General features: G+C 44.1%; 2 protein-coding genes across 4 annotated transcripts in view; both read right to left on the minus strand.

Annotated features, from left to right (window-relative positions):
* The window catches only part of GCC2 (GRIP and coiled-coil domain containing 2), a 37577-nt gene extending 25679 nt beyond the window's left edge, over window positions 1–11898 (minus strand). For 2 of the 3 annotated variants that reach the window (XM_031441009.2, XM_031441011.2), the window contains exons 1-7: window positions 11824–11898; window positions 11637–11693; window positions 10594–10678; window positions 9416–9483; window positions 5126–5230; window positions 1961–4435; window positions 1189–1258 (exon numbers count right to left, since the gene is read on the minus strand). In XM_031441009.2, the coding sequence (XP_031296869.2) occupies window positions 1189–1258; window positions 1961–4435; window positions 5126–5230; window positions 9416–9483; window positions 10594–10678; window positions 11637–11693; window positions 11824–11829 (2866 nt within the window). In that variant the 5' untranslated portion in view covers window positions 11830–11898. Of the gene's footprint in view, window positions 1–1188; window positions 1259–1960; window positions 4436–5125; window positions 5231–9415; window positions 9484–10593; window positions 10679–10887; window positions 11312–11636; window positions 11694–11823 lie in introns of those variants that run through there. The other variant, XM_031441010.2, reaches the window with a different exon arrangement.
* A 2479-nt stretch (window positions 11899–14377) lies between these two features.
* SULT1C4 (sulfotransferase family 1C member 4) lies at window positions 14378–22933 on the minus strand. The gene is made up of 7 exons (XM_010991875.3): window positions 22664–22933; window positions 20249–20374; window positions 19102–19199; window positions 18701–18827; window positions 18417–18511; window positions 15658–15838; window positions 14378–14742 (listed from the first exon to the last, which is right to left on the minus strand). The coding sequence occupies exons 1-7, from the start codon at window positions 22815–22817 to the stop codon at window positions 14627–14629; spliced, it is 897 nt and encodes a 298-aa protein (XP_010990177.3). The 5' UTR covers window positions 22818–22933; the 3' UTR covers window positions 14378–14626.
* Window positions 22934–23664: the final 731 nt, after the last annotated feature.

Below are 23664 nucleotides of genomic sequence, written 5' to 3' on the forward strand. Positions count from 1 at the left end.
ACGTCTTCTCCCTCCTGAAACACTGCCTTCACTTGCACTTCGTGTCTTAGCTTCCAGCACGTCTGGAGCTCTGCGTTTTTCTACCTCACTGGCTATTCCTTCTCAGTCTCCTTTGCCATTTCTATCTTTCTGATTTTTAATTGGTCCTTTTTCCCTGCACTCAGTTCCTTGGTGATCTCAATCTCATGGCTTTTAAAGCCAACTATGTTCACCACAAATTTTCATCTAGTCCAGCTCTCTGCCCTGAACCCCAGATGTGCGTACACAGCAGTCCACTCATCCCCAGTTGGGTGGTAATTAAACTTGATTTGTCTAAAACTGAACTCCTAATTTCCCCTGGCTTTCCCCCATCACCCACTTCAGAAAACTGTGAGTCGTTCTAAATTCTTTCAACCACTTCTCCCTGTCTCTACCATCAATCTAATTGCGCATTAAGTTGAGGAATTCCGGGTATGTTACACGACACTTGTAAGTTTGTTTCTCCATCTTAAAATGGGAATCAAAGAGCTCCTGCTGTTATTCTGAGGAATAAATGGATGTGGTGAAGTCCCAGCTCCTCCGCATCTCACTCCAGTGCTCTTAGGGTCAGCCTCCTGCGTCTCCAGAACCTCCGAGTATGCTCCTTCGTATTACATATTAACATACAAGCACCTGCTGTTCCCTATTGGTACCTTTCTTCTTCTGTTAAATTTCTCATTCTTCACACACAACAGAAGTATAGCCTATTCCATAATGTTTTTCCTAACTCAAAACAAGCAATTCATCATGCCTTCCTGCACTGCCACCACTACCTTGTCCACACCCCAAAGTGCTGTAATAACAGCCCTTTCTTAGAGTGAGTTCTCTGAAGACACAGTCTGTATCTCACTCACCTTTTTGTTACCAGTGACTAGACAGTTGGGCATTCAAACAAAGTTTCCTAAATGAATGAAAAATCCAAAAACAATCATGGAACCATTTAGGAATGTATCACGTTAGTCCTTTGTTTGGATTAAACAGTAGAAAGTGAGAGTCTTGAGAGGGCAGGCAAACAGATGGCAGAGGGGCAAGGATGGGGCGTTAAGAAGGGAGAGCTATGCATCATGTCTGTAACAACTCGTTAACTGACTGTGACGTGTCCCGACCTACTCCAACACTAAGAAGGATTGGTGTAATTAATCGTGACAACAAACGCAAAACCATAGTTACCTATTTTTTCTTCAAACTCTTTTACTGAAGGTTGATCACTTTCTACAGAAGGTGATTTCTCTAAGGAATCCTAGATTTTATAGGAAAAACAAAGACAATCACTGCATTCCCCATGATGTACTGGCCATCATGTTAAGCACGAAAAAATCATCATCAAAGAGAATTCATACAAAAAAGCAATTTGGTGAACAGTCTCTTCCCTTGATAGACCAGGTAACTCTGACCTCATCATGAATGTCACATTTACTATAAGAAAACAGTAGTATCCAAGGTGAAGATGAGAACCCAACATATACCAAATACATAATGTAACAAGGAAAAGATTAAATGATGATTATAGTTTATCGTACTCAATTTTGGGAGAAAAACCTAAATTTTTGGCTAAAGTTAAATACCACTTTAGCCTACTTTTTTTTTACTCAACAGTGCTTTTAAAGGTAATATGTGCATCACACAAAGAAGAAATTTAGATTTTTTTCCATGTTTAGTTGTAGTTTTGCTGGTGATTAGTTATATAATTTTGACCAAGACATTTAACCCCCTAATCATTTAATCTTATGTAAGATTAAGATTCTAAAGTGATCTAAAACCAAAAAGTGATTGATAAGTATGACATGAAAACGTTGAATGTACTTTTCAGGAATTTGCATTTGAGCTTAAATGCTAAAAATTTACTTCTGACTTCAGAGTGTCAAAATAGTAATACATATTTTCTAGTCTCTAATTAGAACTAAGAATTTATTTATATCAACAAAATTCAAATTAAACGTACCTTTAATGATGTCAACTCTGCTCTCACATCTTGCAATTCAGATTCTCTTTGTTCCAGTAACAGCCTTAGGTTTTCAAGGTCCTCTACAAAAGATTTTTCTTTTTCATTATGTTTTTCATTTTTGCTACATAATTTTTGAGATGCTTCTTCAACCTGAATTAAGAGATTCTGGTTTTCAAGCCTTGTCTGTTCATTAGCATTCTTCATTTCTAGAAGATCAGACTGCAGGGCCTCTTTTTCTGAGAGGGTTTCTTCTAACTCTTTCCTTAAGGTAATTTTTTCCTGCTCAGAGTCTCTTAGTAAAGACCTAAGTTCCTCACATTGAATTACATTCTCTTCTTGAAGTGACTTAATCTCTTTTTCTAAATCTACTACCTTTTTATCGCACTGAAAAACCAGGTTGTGTTTTTCTTCACTTATTTTAGCTAAGGATTCACTGACAGCTTGTAGGACACTTACAATATCTTGCTCTTCACTTTCTTCTGAAACTTTTGGCTCCATTTGTTTAAGAAAACCATACAACTGAGTTTTGACAAATAACTTCTGAACTTGCTCATTTTCCAACAGTTTATTGAAATTATCTCTTTCTTCAACTGTTAAGTGAAGTTTCTTTTCTAATTCAGAAATCTGTTCCTTAAGCATAAAATCTCCTTCTCTTTGAGACAGGAGAGCTTCCAAATCCCTGCTCAACTGGTTCTTTTCTGAACTCAGTCTACTATTTTCCTCATAAAGAGACTTCACTTCAGATGACATTGCTTCCTGGTCTTCAGAGAGACTTTTCAATTGAGCCACAAGCTTTTCTAGTTTTTCATTATTTTGATCCTTTTCTTTCAATGTTTCTTCTAGTCCTCCTGTTAATTCATTTACCTTTTGTTCTAGTTCAGCGTTGTACTGGGTAGTTTGCTCCACTTCTCCCCGAAGTTCTATAATCAATCTTTCTTTTCTTTCGCATTCTTTATGGAGATTATCCACCTCTTCATGAGAACTTCTAATTTTATTTATGAAATCATCTTTTTCCTCAGAAAGATAATTTATCTTTGTTTCACATTCTTGCAACATGGTATCTCTCTGATTGAGACTAACTAAACACATTTCATTCTTTTCTTGAAGGTTCTTTATGGTATTTTCAAGTTCTAGTACAGATTCTTGTTGTGATAACAACTTTTCATTTTCTCTCTGGAGATGATTCACAGTTTCAAGAAGAGCATCTTTTTCATTAAATGCAGTCCTCAGCTTCTGCTGAAGTTCATTAACATCAGATGCTTGCTGTTGCTTCATTGATTCGAACTCTTGACTTATTTTTCCAGCGGACTCCCCTAATTCTGTTTGTAAAATTTCCATAATTTCTCGTAAACTCTCATAATTTAAAATTGCTTCTTGCTTTTCTTGTTGTAGGTTTTCATACTGCTCTTTAAGACCCTGTATTTCGAACATTAGTGTTAATTTTTCTTTTTCAGAACCTGACAGAAGTGTCTCATTGAGTTCTGAGATTTCTTTTTGATGCTGCTCCTGAAGACTCTGTACTTCTTTGTTATGTTGTTCTATGGCACAGCAAAACCGCTTATTTGAATCTTCTAGCTCAGATTTTAATTTTTCGATTACACACCCCTGTTCTTCTTTAGCTAATAACAATTCATTAATTTTAAACTCTAAATCTTCCCGTTCATGAAAAAACTCATCCTTTATATGTTGGGCATCAATTTCAAGTTTCAATTTAAGATTATTCATGTAAGTTACCTCATCTTTTAAGATACTGTGTTGAGATTCCAGTTCTCTTAAGGCATCTTCTAAGTGCTTGACTTTTTCATTTACTTCTTGTTCTACAAAACTATCCTCTTGTAAGAGCAAAGAACACATCTGAGTTACTTGGTTTGCATCTGAGGCCTTCCCAATGTTTTCTAATTCACATTCATATTTCTCCTGAATGTTCTTCTCACCTGCCTCACACTGTTTGACTAAGTTCTCCTTCAGCTGGTTTAAATTATTTACTCCTGCTTCACGTTCTTTAGCGGATGCTTCAATCTGGCACATCAATTCTTTCACCTCTTCTTGGTGTGTACATTTCAACCGTAAAAGTTCTTCTTGTAAACTATTAATGTCTTTTTGGTACTGCTGAGAATTAGCCTCAATGACTCCTTTGAGATAAGTAATTTCTTGCTCCTTTTCATTTGTGGCAGCTTCTAACTGCTTTTGCAGACATAAAATTTGCTCTTCAAAGGCTGGCTTAATTTTCTGAATCTCTTCTTGGAGTTTTTTAACATTATCTTCAGAGTCAGTCTGAAATTTAAGTTGTTCTGAAAGCTCTAATTGTTTTTTCACTGCTCCTTCCAGTTCCGTTTGCCAACTAGCTTTATCTTCACTGTATTTGGAATGTACTGCCATTAACTCATTTTTCAAATTTTCCACTTCTTTCACATAGTTGCTTTGTGATTGTTCAAAGTCCTTGTGCACATCTTCCAACTTAGTTACAGAGTTCTATAAAAATGAGCACAACAATTGACTAAGACAAAAGAAACCCCTCTCTTCAGGTAAAATACCAGCCACAGGCTCACAGAAGAGGAAGTGGGCAGAAATGTCCATACAGAAACACGATACTACGATTCCAGTAATTCTGCTTAGGCTCTGATGACCTTAAGTATGATGATATATTTCAGCAGTACAAAATGTGTTACTGAAAGCAATAACTAAAAGCTAGGAAATCTCTGAATTTAATTTTCTTTCAAATGGTAGTAAATTATGTAAGTTGTATTAAGTCACAAAGCTTTAATGAGTATCTCCTGAATGGATTAATAAATCTTCTGGGAGAACATTAGCCCAGACCCAATGGGCAAAACTGAATATCCCAGAACTAAACAGATGATGGTATTTAGGGTGTGTGTGAGAATCAACTTACTTCAATTCTTCATAAAATACCTTTTTCTATTTTTATTAAAGACTGATATTACAGGTAAAGGAAGATTAAACAGTGGAACAAATAAATACATGTTACCTCTATCTCTGCGTAGTTGGGTGATTTCAGTTATTTTTCTTTAAATATCAACCTGTTTCCTTGTCTATAAGTTGTTAAAATCAGATCAGATGCTTTTTAAGGTCTCAGTTCTAGAATTCATGACTAATTACATAAGTCAACTAAAAACAAATAAAAAAATTAAAATGGTGCCTTACCTCAACCTCTTCCTTCATTTTAATATTTTCCTTCTTCAGAGAAACACACTGTTGCTCAGCCTCTGCTTTTTCCAAAAGAACAGCATCCAGACGTTCGGTCAATGCCTGTGTTGGAACAGGATGATCTGTTCAACTGAGTTTAAAAATAGTGGATTAACTACATGTATAATTCTCTCCTCACCTTTTCCAAAACCATGCCAGAGAAAGAATATTTAAAAAGGTATATTCATAAGAACAAAGAGAAAAGGAAAAAAGACATGAGAAATTTTAGTATGTCTTTGGAAAACAAAGTGGAGGAGGTGGAGGGACTGAGTGAGAAACAGAAGGAAGGCTATAGCCTAAGGACTTGCACAGGGACGCATGTATGAGAAGCTGGCAAACACTCATTAGAAAATTAAATGCTCAGAAACTGGAAGCACCAGATACTGTGGAGGGAGGTATAGCATGAGGGGTTCAAAAAGTGGGACTGATTGACAGTCTCAGTAGGGAGTGGTTAGAAAAATGGGCAAGAAACCACCAACGGCCCTCCTCCCTAGAGAAGGTTTATTCTCTGCAGAAACAAGGAGGAGGAAGTTAATGAAGTGGAAAATAGGACGACAAGCCAAGAGTCAGTTCTTTGGAAATATGCTAACAAAATAGATCTCTTGAAAGACTGACCAAGAGAAGACAGATGTCACAAACAATATTATGAATAAAAGGGGAACCTATCTATATATAAAATAGAGACTACACAGTTAAGAAGAATATTATAATCCATTATTGGCCAATAATACTGAAAACTGAAATGAAATGGATAAAAATTCCTAGAAAAATATAACTCAAAAAAATTTAAAAATATCATCAATACTATAACTACCTAAAAATCCAACTAGTGGTTTAAAATTGCCCACCAAAAAAAACAAGGGGAATAGTTTTATAGGTGAGTTCTATTAAGTTTTCAAAGAACAGGCTATCCCAATTACATATGAATTGCACCAGAGGAAATAAAAAGCAAGAATTACTGAGTTATACCACAAAATCAGCATAACTTGATGACAGTATCCAAGGACTTTACAGACAGGAAAATCAAAGATCCATTTCACTACAAATTTAGATAAAGTTAATCCTAAACGTTAAAATCTAGATAAAACGTTAACATTCTAAACAGACATCAGTCCACTATAACTCTAGAACTGCCCCTAAACTTCTTACATGAAATAACAAAGAAAAACTTTGTTGTTCAAAAATACTAAAACAAAGCAGACGTAGAAAATTTAGAGTTCTATATCAAGTTATAGCTATTATTCAAACACGAGAGTAGAATAAAGCCATTTTTATATAAAAGATGGCAACAATTTTCCTCCTACACATTCGTTCTTAGGAAGCTACAGAAGAACAAGCTCTACCGAAATGAGGTCAACCAAGACAGTGGACGTGATGTGACCAGCGAGCGGGGGGCCAGCACAGGAAAGCAGTACAGAAACCCACAGGGTCAAGGCAAAAGACCAATTCCAGGAAAACCAAAGACCAAGAGAACAACCAGGCGACATTAGCACAGGACAGAGGCTTTAGAAGGCAGGAGCCCAGGAGAAAATGTAAATGATTATTTGATCAGTTTGACCATTTGGAAAGTAGAAGTCATTGTGAAAGACAGCTAAATTTTCATCTGCTCTAACAGGAAGTTAATAGCTAATATCTCACATGTATAAATCAAGGAATAGCAGCACAGCATATTATTTAGAAATATAGAAATAATTTCCATACTTTATTCAGTATCATAATGAGTTATTTCGTTTTTGGTACTATTTCTAAATCATGTGCATATATTATTTTTGTTAAAATAATTTTAGTTTTAAAATCAGGTTTTTCACATTACATAGTATTAGAATATAAACTTCAGTTTGGTGAATTACCAGAAGCCAAAATACATTAATAATTTTAGGAAATATATAGAGAGCATTATCTGAAAGTTATAAATAACCTTAAAGATTAGATGTACAAAATAGACAGCTACTTCCCAGGAAATACAGATTTGATTCCAGCAAAGAGAACTCAACAAGAGTGACATGTACTAGAAACTTCAGCATCTTAACATGCAATTGTCACCTTTGTCTTGGGCTTGGAAGCAGCATGTGAGTTCACTTAACATTATATATCTCAGATTTTGACATGAGAAATACAGGTTTTTATTCCTCTTTTTTAAAAATCAAATATGCCAGTTTGCAATAAAACTTTAGATGTATTTTAATGCACTAAAAGATGACTGCTAGAAATTTTAATAATCAAAACTTGTAAAAAGCTGTACATTTTTACGAACAGAAAACCTTGTATTCAAAGCCGTATCTTCCCCAGTGTACTTTTCCAATGAAGAGATGAAACTTAGCAAGAACGTCTTCTCCGTTTTCTGGAGGTGCAGAGCACATTCTATGCTGCAGTATGTGATTTTTCTACAACTGCTGAGTAACTGCTGCACAGATTTTCTGATCACTCCCCAAAGTAATTTTCTCATTAGGACTGGAAACCAAAGATTTCATTCTCATTTAATTTTACCAAACCTTTACTTTCTGAGATTTGAGTGATCAGGGTAACATGCTTTAATATTAAACTAATCACTTGAAAGGTCAAGTTGGCTGACAGAGAGAAACTTTCCACCCTCATCTTTAGAAGTAGTTTTGACAAAATGAGAGAATACAAAGGAGGAAATAAGGAACAGATATTTAAATATTCTGAAATGCAACTGTATAAAAAGTATTCTAAGGGCTAATAGTTAACTGATACAAAATTAGGACAGAATCTCTGCAGCTGTCTTTTCAAATACAAAAATCTCCTTTTAGTGTGTGGATGTGTGTGTATGTCCGTGTATGTGTGTGTAAAACACCCCCACAAATGACACATGGTAACAGGAATAAACAATTACTGCGCATGTGTGACAGACCCAGTTCTAACTGCTGTATGTGCACTAACTCATAACACAGCTCTAAGAAAAGCAGGCATCATATGCTCTCTAGTCTACAGATGGAGGAACAGAGTCACAGAGAAAGGACGAAGAAAGCAGCCCCGATTACAGAGCTGGTCTTCGGCAGAGCACAGGTCTGAAGACCTGAGCCAGGCAGTCTGGCTCCAGAGTGAGTGCCCATTGTTAACTGCCATGTAGTTGCACTTTGGTTATGACTAAATAAGTAAATACATAATGACCAAAATAAACAAAATCATTATGAATTCAGCAATGTTTAAATCAATCAGCACATTACAAATCCAAATGGGATTTGTGTACACAATTCACACTTCATGTACTGTTTCAGTTACATAAAGAACAAAATGGTCGTGCAAGACACGCATAGGGATTTACAGACTCCTTGTAGAACTTCCTGGGAGTCCCACAATCGTCCATGGCTCTCAAGTTGGGAGCCACTTAACGAGAAACTAAGATAACACATAATTAAGGAACAGAGAGCAACAGTCAAATTTAAATGTGGAAAAAGACGGAAAAAAGTTACAGCAGAGCTTTGAGAAGCAAGGTTAGGCCAGGTTGGGGAAGGTAGCATAAGGGGCATGGAAGTAAGAATAAGAACTCTCAAACAGGGAACAGCAAGACACAAACAGCAGTCTGTGATCCAGCAAGGGCCCGGGCAGCCAGAGAGAGAGGGAGCCCAGTCAGTGAAGTTCGACACGAGGTGTTTAACAAAACCGTGGAAATGGAGAGAAGAGGATAAAGTGGAGCATCGCCCCGAAGAACACGAGGTCTCTGGCAACTGACACAAACTCCAAAGTTAAAAGGCCCCCAAACTGTGCTGCTCCTGGCTGTCCAGGGCAGGGCATGCGGTCGTGCTGAGTATGAAAAGAGGACAAGAGAAACGGGTGAAGATTTTCCCCCCAAACAGCTAGAATTTAACTGTGACATCTGATCACAGTAGGCATGTCCAGGGACACAGCCCTATAGATTATATCTATAGATGATCAGCCCCAAAGTTGCCATCAAAGTCCTGAGAGCAGCTGGGTTTTCTGAGGGGGAGAGGGAAGAGCAGGACTGAGACTGAGGCAGTGACCATAATTAGCGTGCGTGGGATGAAAAGGACAGAAAGTAATACCCATTTCAGAACAGAATGGGAGGTTACTTAACTCTCACTTTTTACAGTCAACCAGAAAGGTAAAAAGTGTAACCAAGGGCCGAGAGGAAGTGGAATCCCAGGGACAGGAAGCCAGATAGTGCTGAAGCAGGCTGACAGCTCTCCAGGAAATCTGACTTATCATCAGCATTTTTTCTAAGTAAATAAATAAAAATGAAAGCAACATTCCCAGCTGTCTCAATACCTTAATAATATCATCAGTTCCTCCAGCAACACATTTTGATTTGAATTCTTCAATTTCTTTCTCCAATTCTAAACAATTATTAAAAAAAATAAAAGATACCAGTTCAGAAACAAAGAAAATAATTACTGGCTAAAGTGATAAGTACATTCTTAAAAAAAAAAAAGTCACTACAAATCAGAAAATATTTAAGATGCAGCAGATATTCTGAGGAATCATTAACTTCACCCAGTATTACCTTTTACTTTCCTTTTTATTATGGAAAATTCCAAACAAATAAAAAACTAGAGAGAATAGTATGGTTAATCTCTATGTCAATCTTGTTTCATCCTCACCTGTATTCACTTCCTCCTTCCCATTTTTTTCTTACACATTCTGACATTTTTGAAGCAAATCCCAGATATTATTTCAGCTGTAAATAACTCCTTACTGAATAATCTAAAAGCAACAACTAACTTCATATTAAACACACGTGTTAATCCGTTTCATCAACTCATGTCTAGGTCTGGGGCCTAGAATAATCTTTCCAAATAAATTATTCTTTTTATGAGCAGCTGATCCAATCTCCGGAAACACAATTTGACTTTCTGTAGTAGAAAATAAGTCTTGGCTTTTAGGCTGGGGCAGTTAACACCTGTTAAGCCATTGGAAATTCAAGAGCTCACCTACACTATTAATAACGATACTAGTATCTTTATCTTTTTGGAATATAAAGAAAGGGAAGCTGAATAGGAAATATTCAGCAACCTCAGCAAATAAACATACTTCATAATTTCAGATATGCAAATCTTTTATTGCTTTACTTGAGGCCTCTTTTTACTTCTTTAGGCTCAAAACCTCATGTCTCTAACATTTCAATTGACTACTCTAGAAAAAAATGCTTTACTCAAAATATACAATCCACATGAAGTTAAAAAAAAGTGCTTATTTAACAAACTATTTTTTAAAATCCTCCTCCCTGACTTTTACTAATTCAAAGGCAACTGCAGTTTAGAGATGTGAGATAACTAAAAATATCAGGGGGGAATGGTTAAAATGTTAACTAATAGGAGATTCCACTAAACTAAGATTTTACTGGATTTACTCATTAAACAAAACAAGCCAAAATACGATTAAAAACTAATATTTATAACCATGATTAAGTAAGACTGTGGTCACGATGAATATTTTTAAGCCAATACCTGTACATCTGGATTTAGCTTTCTGTATTAGCATCATCTGCTTTTTGGCGAACTTGATAAGATCTTCCCTGGGCAATGTTTCCAGCTGAAAGAGGTACTGATGTTACCAATTTGTTGCAATTCGTATTTCTACTATACCACAAAAAGAAACACAAAGCTTGCCTACAAATAAAATCATCTTACGGAATAAATCTTTGTCAACCAAACACCACATATCTTAAGATTAGCAAATGCAAGTTTATCTCAATAATTATTAGTTAAGCAACTACTGTGAAATGTAAGAAACGCACATACCCTCTTGTATTATAGATATCCTTGTTACAGGTTAAGATACTCTCTGGATTTCGATTTCTTTAATTGCAAAATTAGGGGACTAATTCTACTTAAAAGTTCCTTACAGCTATAAAATTATTTTATTCTACCTAAGGCTGAAAGAAGTCTCTGGCCACCTGAAAACACATAAGCCTGTTCACTACAGCAACACTATAAATCGGGTTGCATTAGGCTTTAACTTAAAAAATCAGGGAACGTTACTTAACCCCTGTGGGCTCCGTTTTCTTGTCTGTGAAACTGAGATAACAGTACTTATCGAGCTGAAGTGAAGGGAAATAAAGTGCTCAGGCGAGTGTCTCAATCTGATACTCAGTATGCAGAACAAACCTCACCGCCTAGAGACTGTGAAACGCTGCCCAGGGCCGTAAAAACGACCCCGTTCACCCGCCCCCACGACCCGGAGGCGCGCGTGGGGGGGGGGGGCCCGCCCCGTCCCCCGACCTCCAGCGCCTCACATCTGCGAGCCCGGTCAATGTCCGAGACCCTGCAGGGCCGCGGCGGCGCCGGGCAGGACAGGAAGTGACCCCAAAGCCAGGGCTTCTCCCCCCGGGAAACGTGACAGAGGAGAGAAGGGAGCTAAACGGGTGACAGTGACCCTCCAACTGAGACCCCGGGGGAAAGCGTCCGGCCAGGCGGGCCACCCTTCACGGCTAAGTGTCCAGTTCGCGACCCCGGCCGCTTCGGAGCGCCGCTAGTCAGGCTCCCTTCACCTTGGATCTCCCGGTCCCGGGAGTGGCTGGGGAGGCCACCCCATCGTGAACAGGATCCTGCAAGACAAAGCGAGACCCGGCGGTCAGAGCGAGTCCTGCGGACGCCGCGGGGCGGGCGGGCGGGGAGGGGAGCGGGCCCTCAGCCCCTCAGCCCCTCAGCCCCCAAGCCCCGGCGCCGCCGCGTTACCTCCATGGCCGCCCGCAGCCCGCACTTCCGCCCGCCGCCGCCTCGGACGGAGCCCGACCGCGGGTCAAAGGTCGCGCTTCTCCGCCGGCCCCGCCCCCCGTCTCCACGGTGACGGCCCGGAGGCGCCTGCGCCTGCGCTTCCGCTTCCGTCTGGGAGGCGGCTCCCCACGCGCGCCCCGCCCTAACCCCGCCAGGACGGCCTCGAAGGGGCGGGGCGGGGCGGGGCGGCCGTCAGGGAGGGGCCTCGCCGGGCTCGGGTAGTCGCCCAAGTCTCCTGTCTCTTCAACTGTCCCTTCACCTGTCTACTCTCCTGTCCCCTCAGCTGTCCCTTCAACTGTCTGCTCTCCTGTCCCTCAGCTGTCACCTTAGCTGTCTCCTCAGCTGTCCCTCTCCTGTCCCCTCACCTGTCCACTCTCCTTTTCCTCACCTGTCTCCTCAGCTGTCCCTTCACCTGTCCCTCATTTGTCCCCTCAGCTGTCCCCTCTCCAGTCCCTCAGCTGTCCCCTCAGCTGTCTCCTCAGCTGTCCCCTTACCTCGCCCTTCATCTGTCCCTCACATGTCCCCTCATCCCACGTTGGTTCCCTGAGACACCCTTCGTGCTGGGACCTGGCACTGGGGCTGTGCCCTGTGGCTGCAGGTGGCAGAGGGCGACCGGAGAGCACCCATGGCCTGGACCCCGCCGTCCTCCTGGACAGTGGTGGCCCCGGTCCCCGCCCGGGGGCACAGCCTGGTGCGGGGCCTCTGTTGACACTTCCCTTTGGTGACAGCGAGGTCTGTCTTTGTACATGACTGAGGAGACAGCCCTGAGCGTGGGGACGCTGGCACGGGAGGGAGTGGCCTGAGGACACCTCCTGGTCCCAGTCCCCAGGACAGAGGTGTGATGCCTGAGCCGGTCCGAGCGCTCTGTTAGGGCAGCCAGAGCCTGCCGTTTGCTGTCACCTCCAACGCCCGTACTCGTATCTTGGGGGCAAGAGTGCCAGCTTGCCAAAAACGTCCCCTGTAAGGAGCTGGCTTCAGAAAACGCCCGTGACTTGGACCTTGTGCTGTGTTGTGGTGAATGACTTTTCCACACTAGGCAAGTCATCCCAGGCAGGTTTTTAGAAAACTCACGAGTAATTCCTAGAAGCCACCAAAATTCTTAATGTTTATGTGGCAGCAAACACCATTCAGAAAGAAGACCAAATAGTTCGGCAGGTAGTGCCGGAAAAACCCAAGACTTTGAGCAGCTTTTGGTGAAAAATAGAGGACTTCCTGTTGCCCTTTCTCCATCAAGTCCATTGCCTTGTATGCAGCCCACACTCCATGAAAACTTAGTTGAATCTATTAATTAACTGGTGTAGAAACCAACCAGCAAAACAGAACCTAAGATCACTAGTCAGTTTTTTTTAGGTTTTGAGTAAGCTTAGAACAGAAACTACAGGGATATTTGTTCTATTAACATTAAGGACTTAATGCATTTTTTCCCTTCCAGTATGGGGTACAGCCGAGGACCAGGGTTTGCATTAAATTGTCACTTCTCTTAAGGTTTTTTTAATCTGAAACATTTCCATGGCGTTTGTCTTTTATAAAATTGACATTTTTGACATTTTGTTAGAACCCTCCACCCCCAAAACAAAAACAACCAAATTCATAGATAGCAGAATGGTTGCCAGAGGCCAGGGGTGGGGATGGGCAAAATGGGTAAAGGGGTCAAAAGGCACAAACTTTTATTTATAAAGTAAATAATTCCTGAGGATGTCATGTACAGCTTGGTGACTGCAGTTGACAACATTGTACTGTATTTGAACACTGCTAAGAGAATAGATCTTAAAAGCTCTCAAGTCAAGAAAAGCATTTTTTGTAACCATATATGGTGATGGATGTTAGACTTATTGTGGTGATCATTTCACAAGACATATAAATACCAAACCATTATATTGTATACCTGAAACTGCTAGAATGTGATGTGTCAAGTGTATCTCAAAAGAAGAATAAGAAGAATTCACATTTTTGAAAACTATAGTCCTCCCCAACCTTCATTTTATTTTTTCAATTAATGTACGGAAATATTGCCTTGCCTTTTGGCACACAGTTCTTTGAATTTTAAAATCTGTGCAGACTGGTGTGATCAGTCTAGAGAACAGTTTTATTACCCCTGGGACTCCTCCGAAATACTCGCTGTGGCCCACGATCCTCCCATCCCTAACCTCTGCAAACCCCCGTCTGTTCTCCGTCACCACCAGTGTCATAGAGATGGGAACATGCAGCGTGTTACCTTTTGAGACTGGCATCCTTACCTTGGCAAGATGCCTTTCAGATTCACTCAGGTTGTCGCACTTGTCAGTAATTTGTTCCCTTCTGTTGCTGAGTGATGTTCACTGTACAGATGTGCCCTACTTATTTATCCATTCAGCAACCGCGTGACATTTGGGTTTGTTGGGGTGATTAAGACTAGAGCCACGATAAACATTTATGTACAGGCTTCTGTGTGAACCTAAGTGTACAAGTGAGTATAAATTATAAAATAAACATCACTTAACTCACTTGGGCAAGACACACACTGAAAGACAGTTGGTTTGGTTTAGAGTAATTCAGTTTAATTTTTGTCTCTCCTTAGTTTGGCTAGTTGAATTTCTCTCGTTGGGTGTGTTTATGTTTAAATTGAGTTGAATTGTTTAGATTACTTACAAATCCTGCTGGTTACAAGGTTTTGTGTAGAGTGAGCAAAAGCAAACACAGGCAATACTAGCCCGGCACCTGAATCCAATGGCGTGTGGCCTGGGTAGTGAGCGTCCTACTGCTCGAGCTGAGGTTCTTTTCTTCCTCATGAGAAGTGGAAGCGGGAAGCCAGGCTGCTGTCAGCCATCCTCTTCCTGTAGTCGTCCTCAAACCTCTCGTTCTGGGCCACCGTGAAGTGGTTCTTCCAGTCTCCAACTGTCCCTGAAACAGCCATGGGGGAGAGTCAGCAGCTGGCGAGGGTCTGTACTCCTCTGTTGTCCAGTTTCTGTGAGATGCTTCTGCTCCTCCTTCCAGGAGGGGCGGACCTGGACCACACGTGTCCCCCCCACCCCACCGCCGCACCTCTGTTCCTTTCCCCCCAGCTGGCCTGATCAGCGAGATGTGGAGGAGCGGCCACCAGGTGGGGACAGCGGGCCGGGTGCCTGCCTCTGTCCTGCCCTCCTGCACACCCCAGCGTGGTTGGTGCTGTGCCTGCGGCTCCCATGCTGCAGGCCTACCGAGAAAGGCCTGCTTCTGGAGGGACTCGGTACAGTTTTGAGAAAGGAAGGGGGAAAAACGTTTTCCCCCCAATTTTCCACTTGCAATCCCTGTTCCCTTTCTCAGATTGCTCTTTCTCCACAGAGCTTACTCTCATCTCATCTACTGTCTTGTGTATTTTTAAAGTTTTTTTTTATTTGTTTGTGGCTAGAATTTCCACGAGGGCAGGAATTTTTCTGTGTTTTGTTCACTGCTTGGAACATTATCTAGAACAGTGCCCAGCATATAGTAGCCGCTCACTAAGTATTTTTGAATGAATGGATCTAACTAATAGCTTAGAGCCCTAATTTATAAAATGGCTTCTTTTCTCCACCTGACTTTATTCTGTGTATTTTCACCATATGAGCCAGAGCTCTGGAGTAAAAGTGAGGATGAGAGGTTGGACTTAGACACCAAACCTCACTCTCCAGTTGTGGCTAAATACTGATTTCATTTCATCTGTAATTTCTTAAATCCTCTTTTCCCAGAATCATTCATTACAGATTGCACATTTCTTATCTATAGAAAAGAAAAATCCCCAAAGACTCTGAAATAGTGGACAATACTTGAAAGATTATGGCCAAAAGAAAACATAAAAACCTTTTCTCATGAATGGAGAAATTGATTGATTCATGATTTCAGTTGGAACCGATGAGTAGTTTGCCATTGGGTTCTGCTTCATGACATCAAAGGAAGTGTGGTGGACAATTTTATCCAGAACTTTGTTGTCTAGGCTCTTTCCAATAAATTCTGCCAGCTTCTGAATTTCATGCTTTGGGTTCTATGATCAGAGTCAAAAGAAAAGACTTGATATAAGATAATTTAAATCAATAATAGTTTTACAAGAACATTGAATGAATTAATAGCAGTAATCAGTAACATGTCATGAGTTAAAGTCGTCTCACAAATGCTCAGCTTTTCAGAAATGACTCATTTTGACCTACTGACTCATATTGTTCTCCTTGTATCAATTGGAATCATCACACTTTTCTTGCTGGAACATGGGGGCATCGGCTGAGCCGTGTCAGTGAGGTGGCCTGTGGTGCTGGGGGATGTTCCACTGAGGGCATGTGACCAGGGTTACGTCCAAGTGTCCTGCTCCAGCCAGTCATGGGCCACAGTGGGGTCTTGGTCAGCTAAATGCGCAACAGGGAGTGTTGCAGGGCCACTGCTGAGAACAGAGGCTGTGCAGCAGCTTTGGGGACATGGCCACGGCCAGCCTGTCTCCTGCTTCTGACATTAATAGAAGGGCCCCCAGACTTTTGCAGTGGTGCTAATGGGGGGCCAGGAGGATGGGAGGGGACATCTCTGCACCCAGGAGGCACCGTGGCACCAGCTCCAGTGCCCCCACTGGTCCGGGTGAAGCTTTCAGTTCCGTTGTCACCACTGTTTCCTCACCAGAGGGACACGGCTCAGGATGCCGTGTGCAGGAAGTCCCCTGTCCCCAGAGGCATGGTGGGCTGGGGGTGGGGTGGAACCCTACCACTGTGTCTTCTGCCTTAAAATGGGCCCCTTCTGAGAAAGCTTGGATGTCAAAAGTGCCTACTTGGCCTGACACAGACTAGGAGCCAACAAGAGTGCTGAGAACTGTGAGCCTCGAGTGACCACAGTCCAGTGACACTCGGAACATGATCACAGAAACATGTGAAAGGGCCGTGGGGGCTCTGAGGTTAGACTGCCTGTTTCAACAAAGTTTCTTCCTGGGGCTCATCCTACAGTGGGATCCACCCCCACAAAAGGGCACTGTTCCCAGGGGCACGTCCTCCGTGGACATGGCTGTGACACACAGGGTGAGCAGGCGTCACCCAGGTGGACATTTCCTGGTCTGAGCTCATTAGTGCCCGTTAGCATGTTCCCGTTTGCCACATCTGCTCGTAGAGGAGCAAACGCTTCCTCATAACATGCAGCTCCCTGCCGTGACAGTCCTTAACTGAGTAGCTGCCTCTCGATTTGTGTGTCTGGACAACCCTCTGAGCCTCAGTAGTGCCCGTCTGTGAAACGTGTTCCCCCGGGACCCAGGCTGCCAGTGTCTCCTTCTGCACACACTCGCTTGTCTGGTTTTTCCCTGCCTTCCGTGGTGTGTTAGTACAACTGTACGAAGCAAGCATAAAGGAGGAAATGTTACAGTGGTATCTGTGGGGTGTCCCGCAAGCCCTTAATCATGGTTCTGAGAATCCTAGAAATGTGACGATTTATCTGTTTAATAAAAACGGTAGACAGAGAACAGATCAGATGTTACTTATAAAAGTCCTGGCGATGTGGTGTACAGCATGCGGACTGCAACTGATGATGTGGTGTGTCTGAAAGTTGCTGAGAGAGTAGATCTTAAAAAGTTCCCCACACAAGAAAAAATTTTGTAACTCTGGGAGGTGACGGATATTAACTAGGCTGATTACGGTGATCCTTTCACAGTGTACACAAATATCAAATCATGGTGCTGTACACCTGAAACTAATATATGCCAATTTTATCTCCATAAAAACATGGAAAAATGATTGTGTTTTTACTCTTTTGATATTCTGTAGGCACAAGTGGATAAAGCCCACTAGTGATTGAACCCAAGAGAAACGCAGCTAAACTGATGTGCACAGGAGTCCCCTAGCAGTTGTGTAAAACTGTGCGTCTGAGTTAGCAGGCCTGGTGTGGGCTCCGAGGACCCATGCAGCTGTCTGCGAATTACCTGTTGAGAGCCCAACTTTCAATCATCAGTTCAAGAACAGAGACTCTAAGTCTGTATCGGTCCCTGTGTTCAGTGGAGTCAGAATTGAGTAGATGATCGTTTGAGTAAACTCTTGTGACACCATCTCATTTAGCCCCTGTAACAGATCTTGGAGGAGGATATATTACTGTCCCTTTTTTGCATTTAAGGAAACTAAGTAAGTCTAAGATACTAAGCCTCTTCACCAAGAATAATTGCCAGCAGGCAATAAAGCCAGAACTTGGATTCAACAGATTTGACTCTAAATCATTAGCGTTTTCCATTACACTACAATTTCTTAAACTGTTTCTTAAAACTATGACATCCTCAAGTACTAACGGAAAAAAACCAAAATGTGCTAGAAAAAAATTTCCCCTCCTGAATGGAATTTTAAACTAGATGTGCAAGGGAAAAAAGGCGTCATTCGTTTCAGGCTGCCATCTGCCTATAAGGAAAGGCATCCCATACCCCAGAGCGCAGGTGAGACTGTGATACAGAAATTCACGGTGCCCCAGGTGCACTCTGATGCGCGGCCAGCGGCCAGTGAGATGCAGCGTTTTCTGTGCCCTGTCCCACTCTGTGGGTCCCTGAGGGGGTCCACACGTTACACCCCAGGTGTTTTATGGTCAGATGGGAACCGCGGAGGCGCCCTGCCCCTTACTCTTTTCATGTCCTCGTAGAAGAGGTAGAGGATGCGGTGCTGGTGCCTGGCGTCCCACCATCCCTTCACGTGGTCGTACCAGGAGCCCCAGCACACTGCAAGAGGGAACCGGCAGTGAGTCACGAAGCCTAGCCCGCAGACACCCCACTGGAAAGGGGACCCCGAGGGGAGGGAGAGTGTCACGGGGTGACCCCCTCATGGTAAAGAGGGCAGAGCCCTGCTGTTCTAAGGAAGTGCCTTCTTCTTAGAGTGCTTGAAGAGTTTGAGACAGGAAGGAACCTCACCTTTCCCAGTCAGAAAATTCTCAAAATACTCTTCCCAGGTTCCTGGGGCTGGAAGGGCTTTATTCATCCTGTGGAAATGGTAGTAAGACACCATGTTGTCCTTGGGGTTTCTCGCTATGTAGATCATCTGGGAATGGAAGCAAAAGCAGAATTAGACCCAGAGATGGTTATGTTCACGCGGGTGTGTTCCACACAGATGAAGTTTTCTGATGCTGCTTTTCTGTGATTTGGCTTTTGTGGGAGATGAAAAGCATTCATATCAATTTGCATATGGATTAATGTGAAGAGAACTCTCTCTTTTTTGTAAAAAATTTAACAAGTGAAGTGTTTTCAGAGGAAATTGAATGAAGACGACTCAGGGTGTTCTAAGGAGTGAACTCTGAGTTCCTTTTGCTTTCTACCTTGCAGTTTTTCTCCAGCAAGGATGGTGGCAGCAGTTGGATGGGAAGGTGTGTCTTTAGGGTCCGTGGTGAGGGCATCGCGTTGGCTTGTTCCAAACCTGTGTTCAAAAATGAATTTTCCATCACTTTCCACTATTTTTATCTATTTGCTTCAAAATCTCGCTGCTTTGTTATTACGACATTACGAACGGTTCAAGGCAGCCTGTACTGTGTGCAGATCTTGGCACAGGTAAGTGGGGCGCGAGAGGATGTTGGTGTCCCAGGTGTTGGGCGAGTCCCTGGGATGTACCCCATCAAGTGAGGGAGGGTCCTTGGCTTCGCGCAGGAAGGAATTCAAGAGTGAGCCACAGCAGAATGAAGGTGGATGTATTCAGAGGGATACATACTCCACAGATAGAGTGCGGGCCGTTTCAGAGGGTGAGAGAGAACGGCCATGAGGGGTGTGGAGTGTTAGTTTTAATGGGCCTGGCAACTTCATATGCTGACAAGTGGGAGGATTATTCCAGCTGCTGTGGGGAAGGGCTGGGATTCCCAGGAACTGGGCCACCACCTGGCACCCCCTTTTTGACCTGTTGTGCTCAGCCTCGAAGCTGTCATGGCGCCTGTGGGAGTGCCATTTGCCATGTTAATATATTGCAGTGAGTGTATAATGAAGCTCAAGGTCTCCTGGAGGTCAAATCTCCCGCCATCTTGGGCCTCAAGTTCCCCTGGGAGTTGAATTTTCCTCCACTGTGGTGCTGAAGGTTGTCTCCTTCTTTTCACAGTAGTCCCCTGCCCCTTCCCCTCTTATCTCAGTCTCGTCTGAGAGCATACATCCAGCCCTGAATGAGTTTTTTGGCTAGAGCAATTTTTAACCATAACAATCAACCAAATAGATCAGAGCCTAAAAATTCAAGTCCTTCCACCGTGAAATGACGTGACTTACGCTGATCCTTGTGGAGTGAAACTGACGTCTAACTGGAGAGTCAGAACCTCGCTTCCTTTTGCACAGTCCCGCCCGGGCTTAGGGAGGCTCTGGAGCACAGCAGTGGCCAGGCATAGCGGGCAAGACGCAGCTGCCTGATGCCCAGAACTCCGAGAGGCTGCGGGCAGAGCCCGCCCCGCGTGCGGGCCGAGCCCGCGGCCCAGGCGGCTGCGCCGTACTCACCAGACTCCACGGTCGGGATCTTCCACTCGATGAAGGGGAAGCGCTCGTGGGTCGGAGCTCTCTGGCTTCTGCCAACGTCACACTCGTTTTGTATCAGGTCCACTATCTCCTGTGTCCAAGTCGTTCCTTATTCCACACAGAGGAAGAGGCACAGACCTTTACATGCTGCGTGTCTTAGAATATGACCCAGCGCTTGCCAGCACAGCTGTGTGAGCTTTGGGGCCAGGTTTATAACGGAATTCAGAAAACATCATTCTTTGTATCTCGTGTGATCATAATAGGAACTTTTATACAAAGACTCCAATTTGGAGTGGCTGTTAGATTGATAAATATATGGTTCTTTTTTTTCTCCACCATTAATCGTGACTGTTGTGCTGTTGAGTGAGCTGCGTATTTCTCTAGAAAGGGTGGGAGGCGGTCTTTCCCACCAGACTGTGAGGCGGGGAGTAGTCATGACATGGCCTTCGAACTGTTTCCTCAGCACGCGGCATCGGGCTGCCACCCAGGGGCCACTTAGGGCTTAGTGTCCCCTCTCAGCCTTTCCTCTGTTTTCCCTGAAAGGCTGAAAAGTGCGTCCCTAGACCTCTTGGCCGCTAAGGTCTGAATGCTACTTAGATTCTGCCGGTGAGATGCATGAGCCTGAGATTTAAAGGAGGGGAGTTAGGGGTCACCCTTCCCGAGATCATGACTGCTGGTGGTGGCCCCACCAGATAGAAGATTTGTGGAGGTCACCCCACCCTTTGCTGCCCAGGGCCTTGACCCAGAGGCTGCACCCCTACTGCCACCACTGCCATGGGAGAAGGGCCTCTGTCTCCCGATGCCCCCAGTCCTGACCGACGTGGGGCCGGGCGTCCTGACAGAGTCCACATCGGGAGGAGGCTCTGAACCGTGGGTCTAGGCTGATTTTCCTGACCGGCTCTGATGCCTGCCCTCGTTACCGGACCCCTTTCTCACGCTCTCAGTTCACTTCTGGGTCCCCGGGATCACCAGCATTTTACGTCCCTGATGAGCTGGTCTCACCTTTTTTGGCACCGATGCCTTCATCGTGGATGAAGGACCTGTATTTCTTTAGCCCTGTACTCAGAAGGGGTGGGATCCCTGTGTGCTAGCCTGTGAGCTTGCTTGGAATTTACGGGCTGGCAGTGGCACAGGTTCGCCTGTGGCTGGAAGTTCCAGTGGGTGGAGCGACGTCTCAGCTCAGCCTCTAGAAGTCGGTGACCCTACAACGTGCTTTTGTCTTGGCTCATTCACAGAGCACCCATCCTTTCCCTAAAAATTAGGTGTAAAACATACGGGTCACCTGGGCTCGTTTCTTCTTCCCACTAATCAGTGCTGCCTTTATTAATGTGTCGGGTTTGGGGGACTGACGAAATACCTCCTCGGCTGGCAAGCGTGTTACTTATTGTGTGAGTCATTTGGATTGCCCAAGTCCTACTAACCCCTAACCTGTGAAAACCCGAAATGAACCGAATCTTAGTGCTCATATTTGACAGGTGGAGAAAGGACTAATTATTAAACATTTTACTGAAATTATGGTAACAAGGTAGAGTTGTGGATGAAATTAAGGCGCTAGGATGTGATCCTCACCAGTGGTTACTTTCAGAAATTCACATTTAGAAAATTTTTATCCTGAACAGACTCACAATGTGTAAGTTCAGAAAATCAGGGCCGATATGAAGCCAATGGACATGTGAGTGTAAAGCCCGTCAGAGACTTTGATCCGATCGCTGCAGACAGAGGCGGTGACGCGTTGGAGTGTGTGTGTGTTTGTGCACGTGTAGCAGAAGTTATTGACAGGGAGCATGATTTTGCAGAAGAGCAAAGAGCAAGTGCGTACGCGGTCGGGGCATGGACTGAGCGCTGTGTTTGAAGTCGACATGTAAACCCATGCAGCCAGCGGCAGAGAGCCACTTCCCCCGGCTCACCTCCAGTCTTCATGGTGCCGTGGCTGGGCTCACGTTTGTCTTGTTTCTACAGTGACTTTCTTAAGCTGATTATTGGGATAAGAAAGTGGGTTTACCGCATACCCCCAGGGAGGGTGGAGATTAAGGGAGCAGTGCCCGGACCCCGGAGTGGGAGACGTGTGAGCTCAGCGTTGCATAACCCAAGCCCCTGCTTCTCCCCAGGGACTGCAGTGAGGGCCTGAGTCCGGAACAAGCAAATCAACAACCGGCCCTTTTGTTTTCAGCTGTTTGACCCACTTTCTTCCGGGGAAGTAAGTGATATGGACATCATGGGAAGAATTAAATTCTTAAAACGGGTATGTCATTTTATATTTTTTGTGTGGTTTCAGTTTCCACCAGTGATCTGTCTTGCCCGGTGAACAGTTTCCCGCTGAGACCCAGCTTTACCTCATGATCGATGCATCTTGCCCACTCATCCCCATCTCTCTTCACCTGTCCCCCTCACCCCTACCTGCTTTCGGATAGGTGGAAATGAGGAGGTCGTCAGGCCGGGCTTGGAAGTTCCAGATCTGCTCCCAGGTGTCACAGGTGGGCGTAGGCTGCAGGATGCCCTGCACGCAGTCCACAGCGAGGCGCTCGGCCCATCCCCACGTCAAGTCCTCCATTTCACGTAAGCCGACAGTGTCAGAAGTCAGACCTCTGCTCTGGGAGTTCCTCTCCGTCTGCGGCTGCACTCGTGGTGTGGCGCAGATAAGGCAGACTCAGACCACAGGCCTCCCTCTGCTGGCCAGCTGGGAGCTGGGAACTATTGTTCAGGACTTTACCCAGCGCTCTCCTGACCCTGTCGCGCCTCCTCCCCAGCCAGGCCATGACGTGTCACTGCCGAGAAAGGCCTCCTGTTTCTGCTTCTTCTCTTTCTTCACAAAATAAGTCACAGATCACCATTAAGTGTTTCTCCTGGGAATTTTAAGCTTCTTAAAGAGCTGCAAGGCACCTGCCCGTGGAATCACAGGTTGCAACGCAGAAAGAACAACTTCCCTGAAAGGGCTGCTGACAGCCAGGGGCTGGAGCTGTGTCTCCCAGCACGGAGGTGCGAAAGGGGCTGCCATGTCATTTTTAAGTAAACGGTGCTCTGCTGGGGAAGGGCCCCTCCTTTTGCAGGCTGTCCAGTACCATATCAACCGGGGCCTCTTCACAGACTTTCGAATATCTGTCTCATCTACAGCCAAGTGGAATGCAGAAGCTGGAGAGCTGCAGAACACATCCCCCTCCCGGGGCCCGCCTCTCAGGCTCCTGCCAGAGTCCTGTGGGCCTCTGTGCTTCCCTAGAAGCCCTGCTGTGTGTTTATGCTGTGTGCTACCCTCCCGGGAACCATTCCTGGCCCCTGCTGGAGTTTTTTCCCTTCTGTTTCAACCACAACCCTGCTCTGCTGGCCATCTCAAAAAGAAGAGCAGACCCGTGCAGTTTTCCTGTTTCTCCTTGTGGCGTAATCGTCTGGCCTGTCTCTGGCTT

This window comes from Camelus dromedarius, chromosome 33 (assembly GCF_036321535.1).
Source record: "Camelus dromedarius isolate mCamDro1 chromosome 33, mCamDro1.pat, whole genome shotgun sequence".
Classification (NCBI taxonomy): domain Eukaryota; kingdom Metazoa; phylum Chordata; class Mammalia; order Artiodactyla; family Camelidae; genus Camelus; species Camelus dromedarius.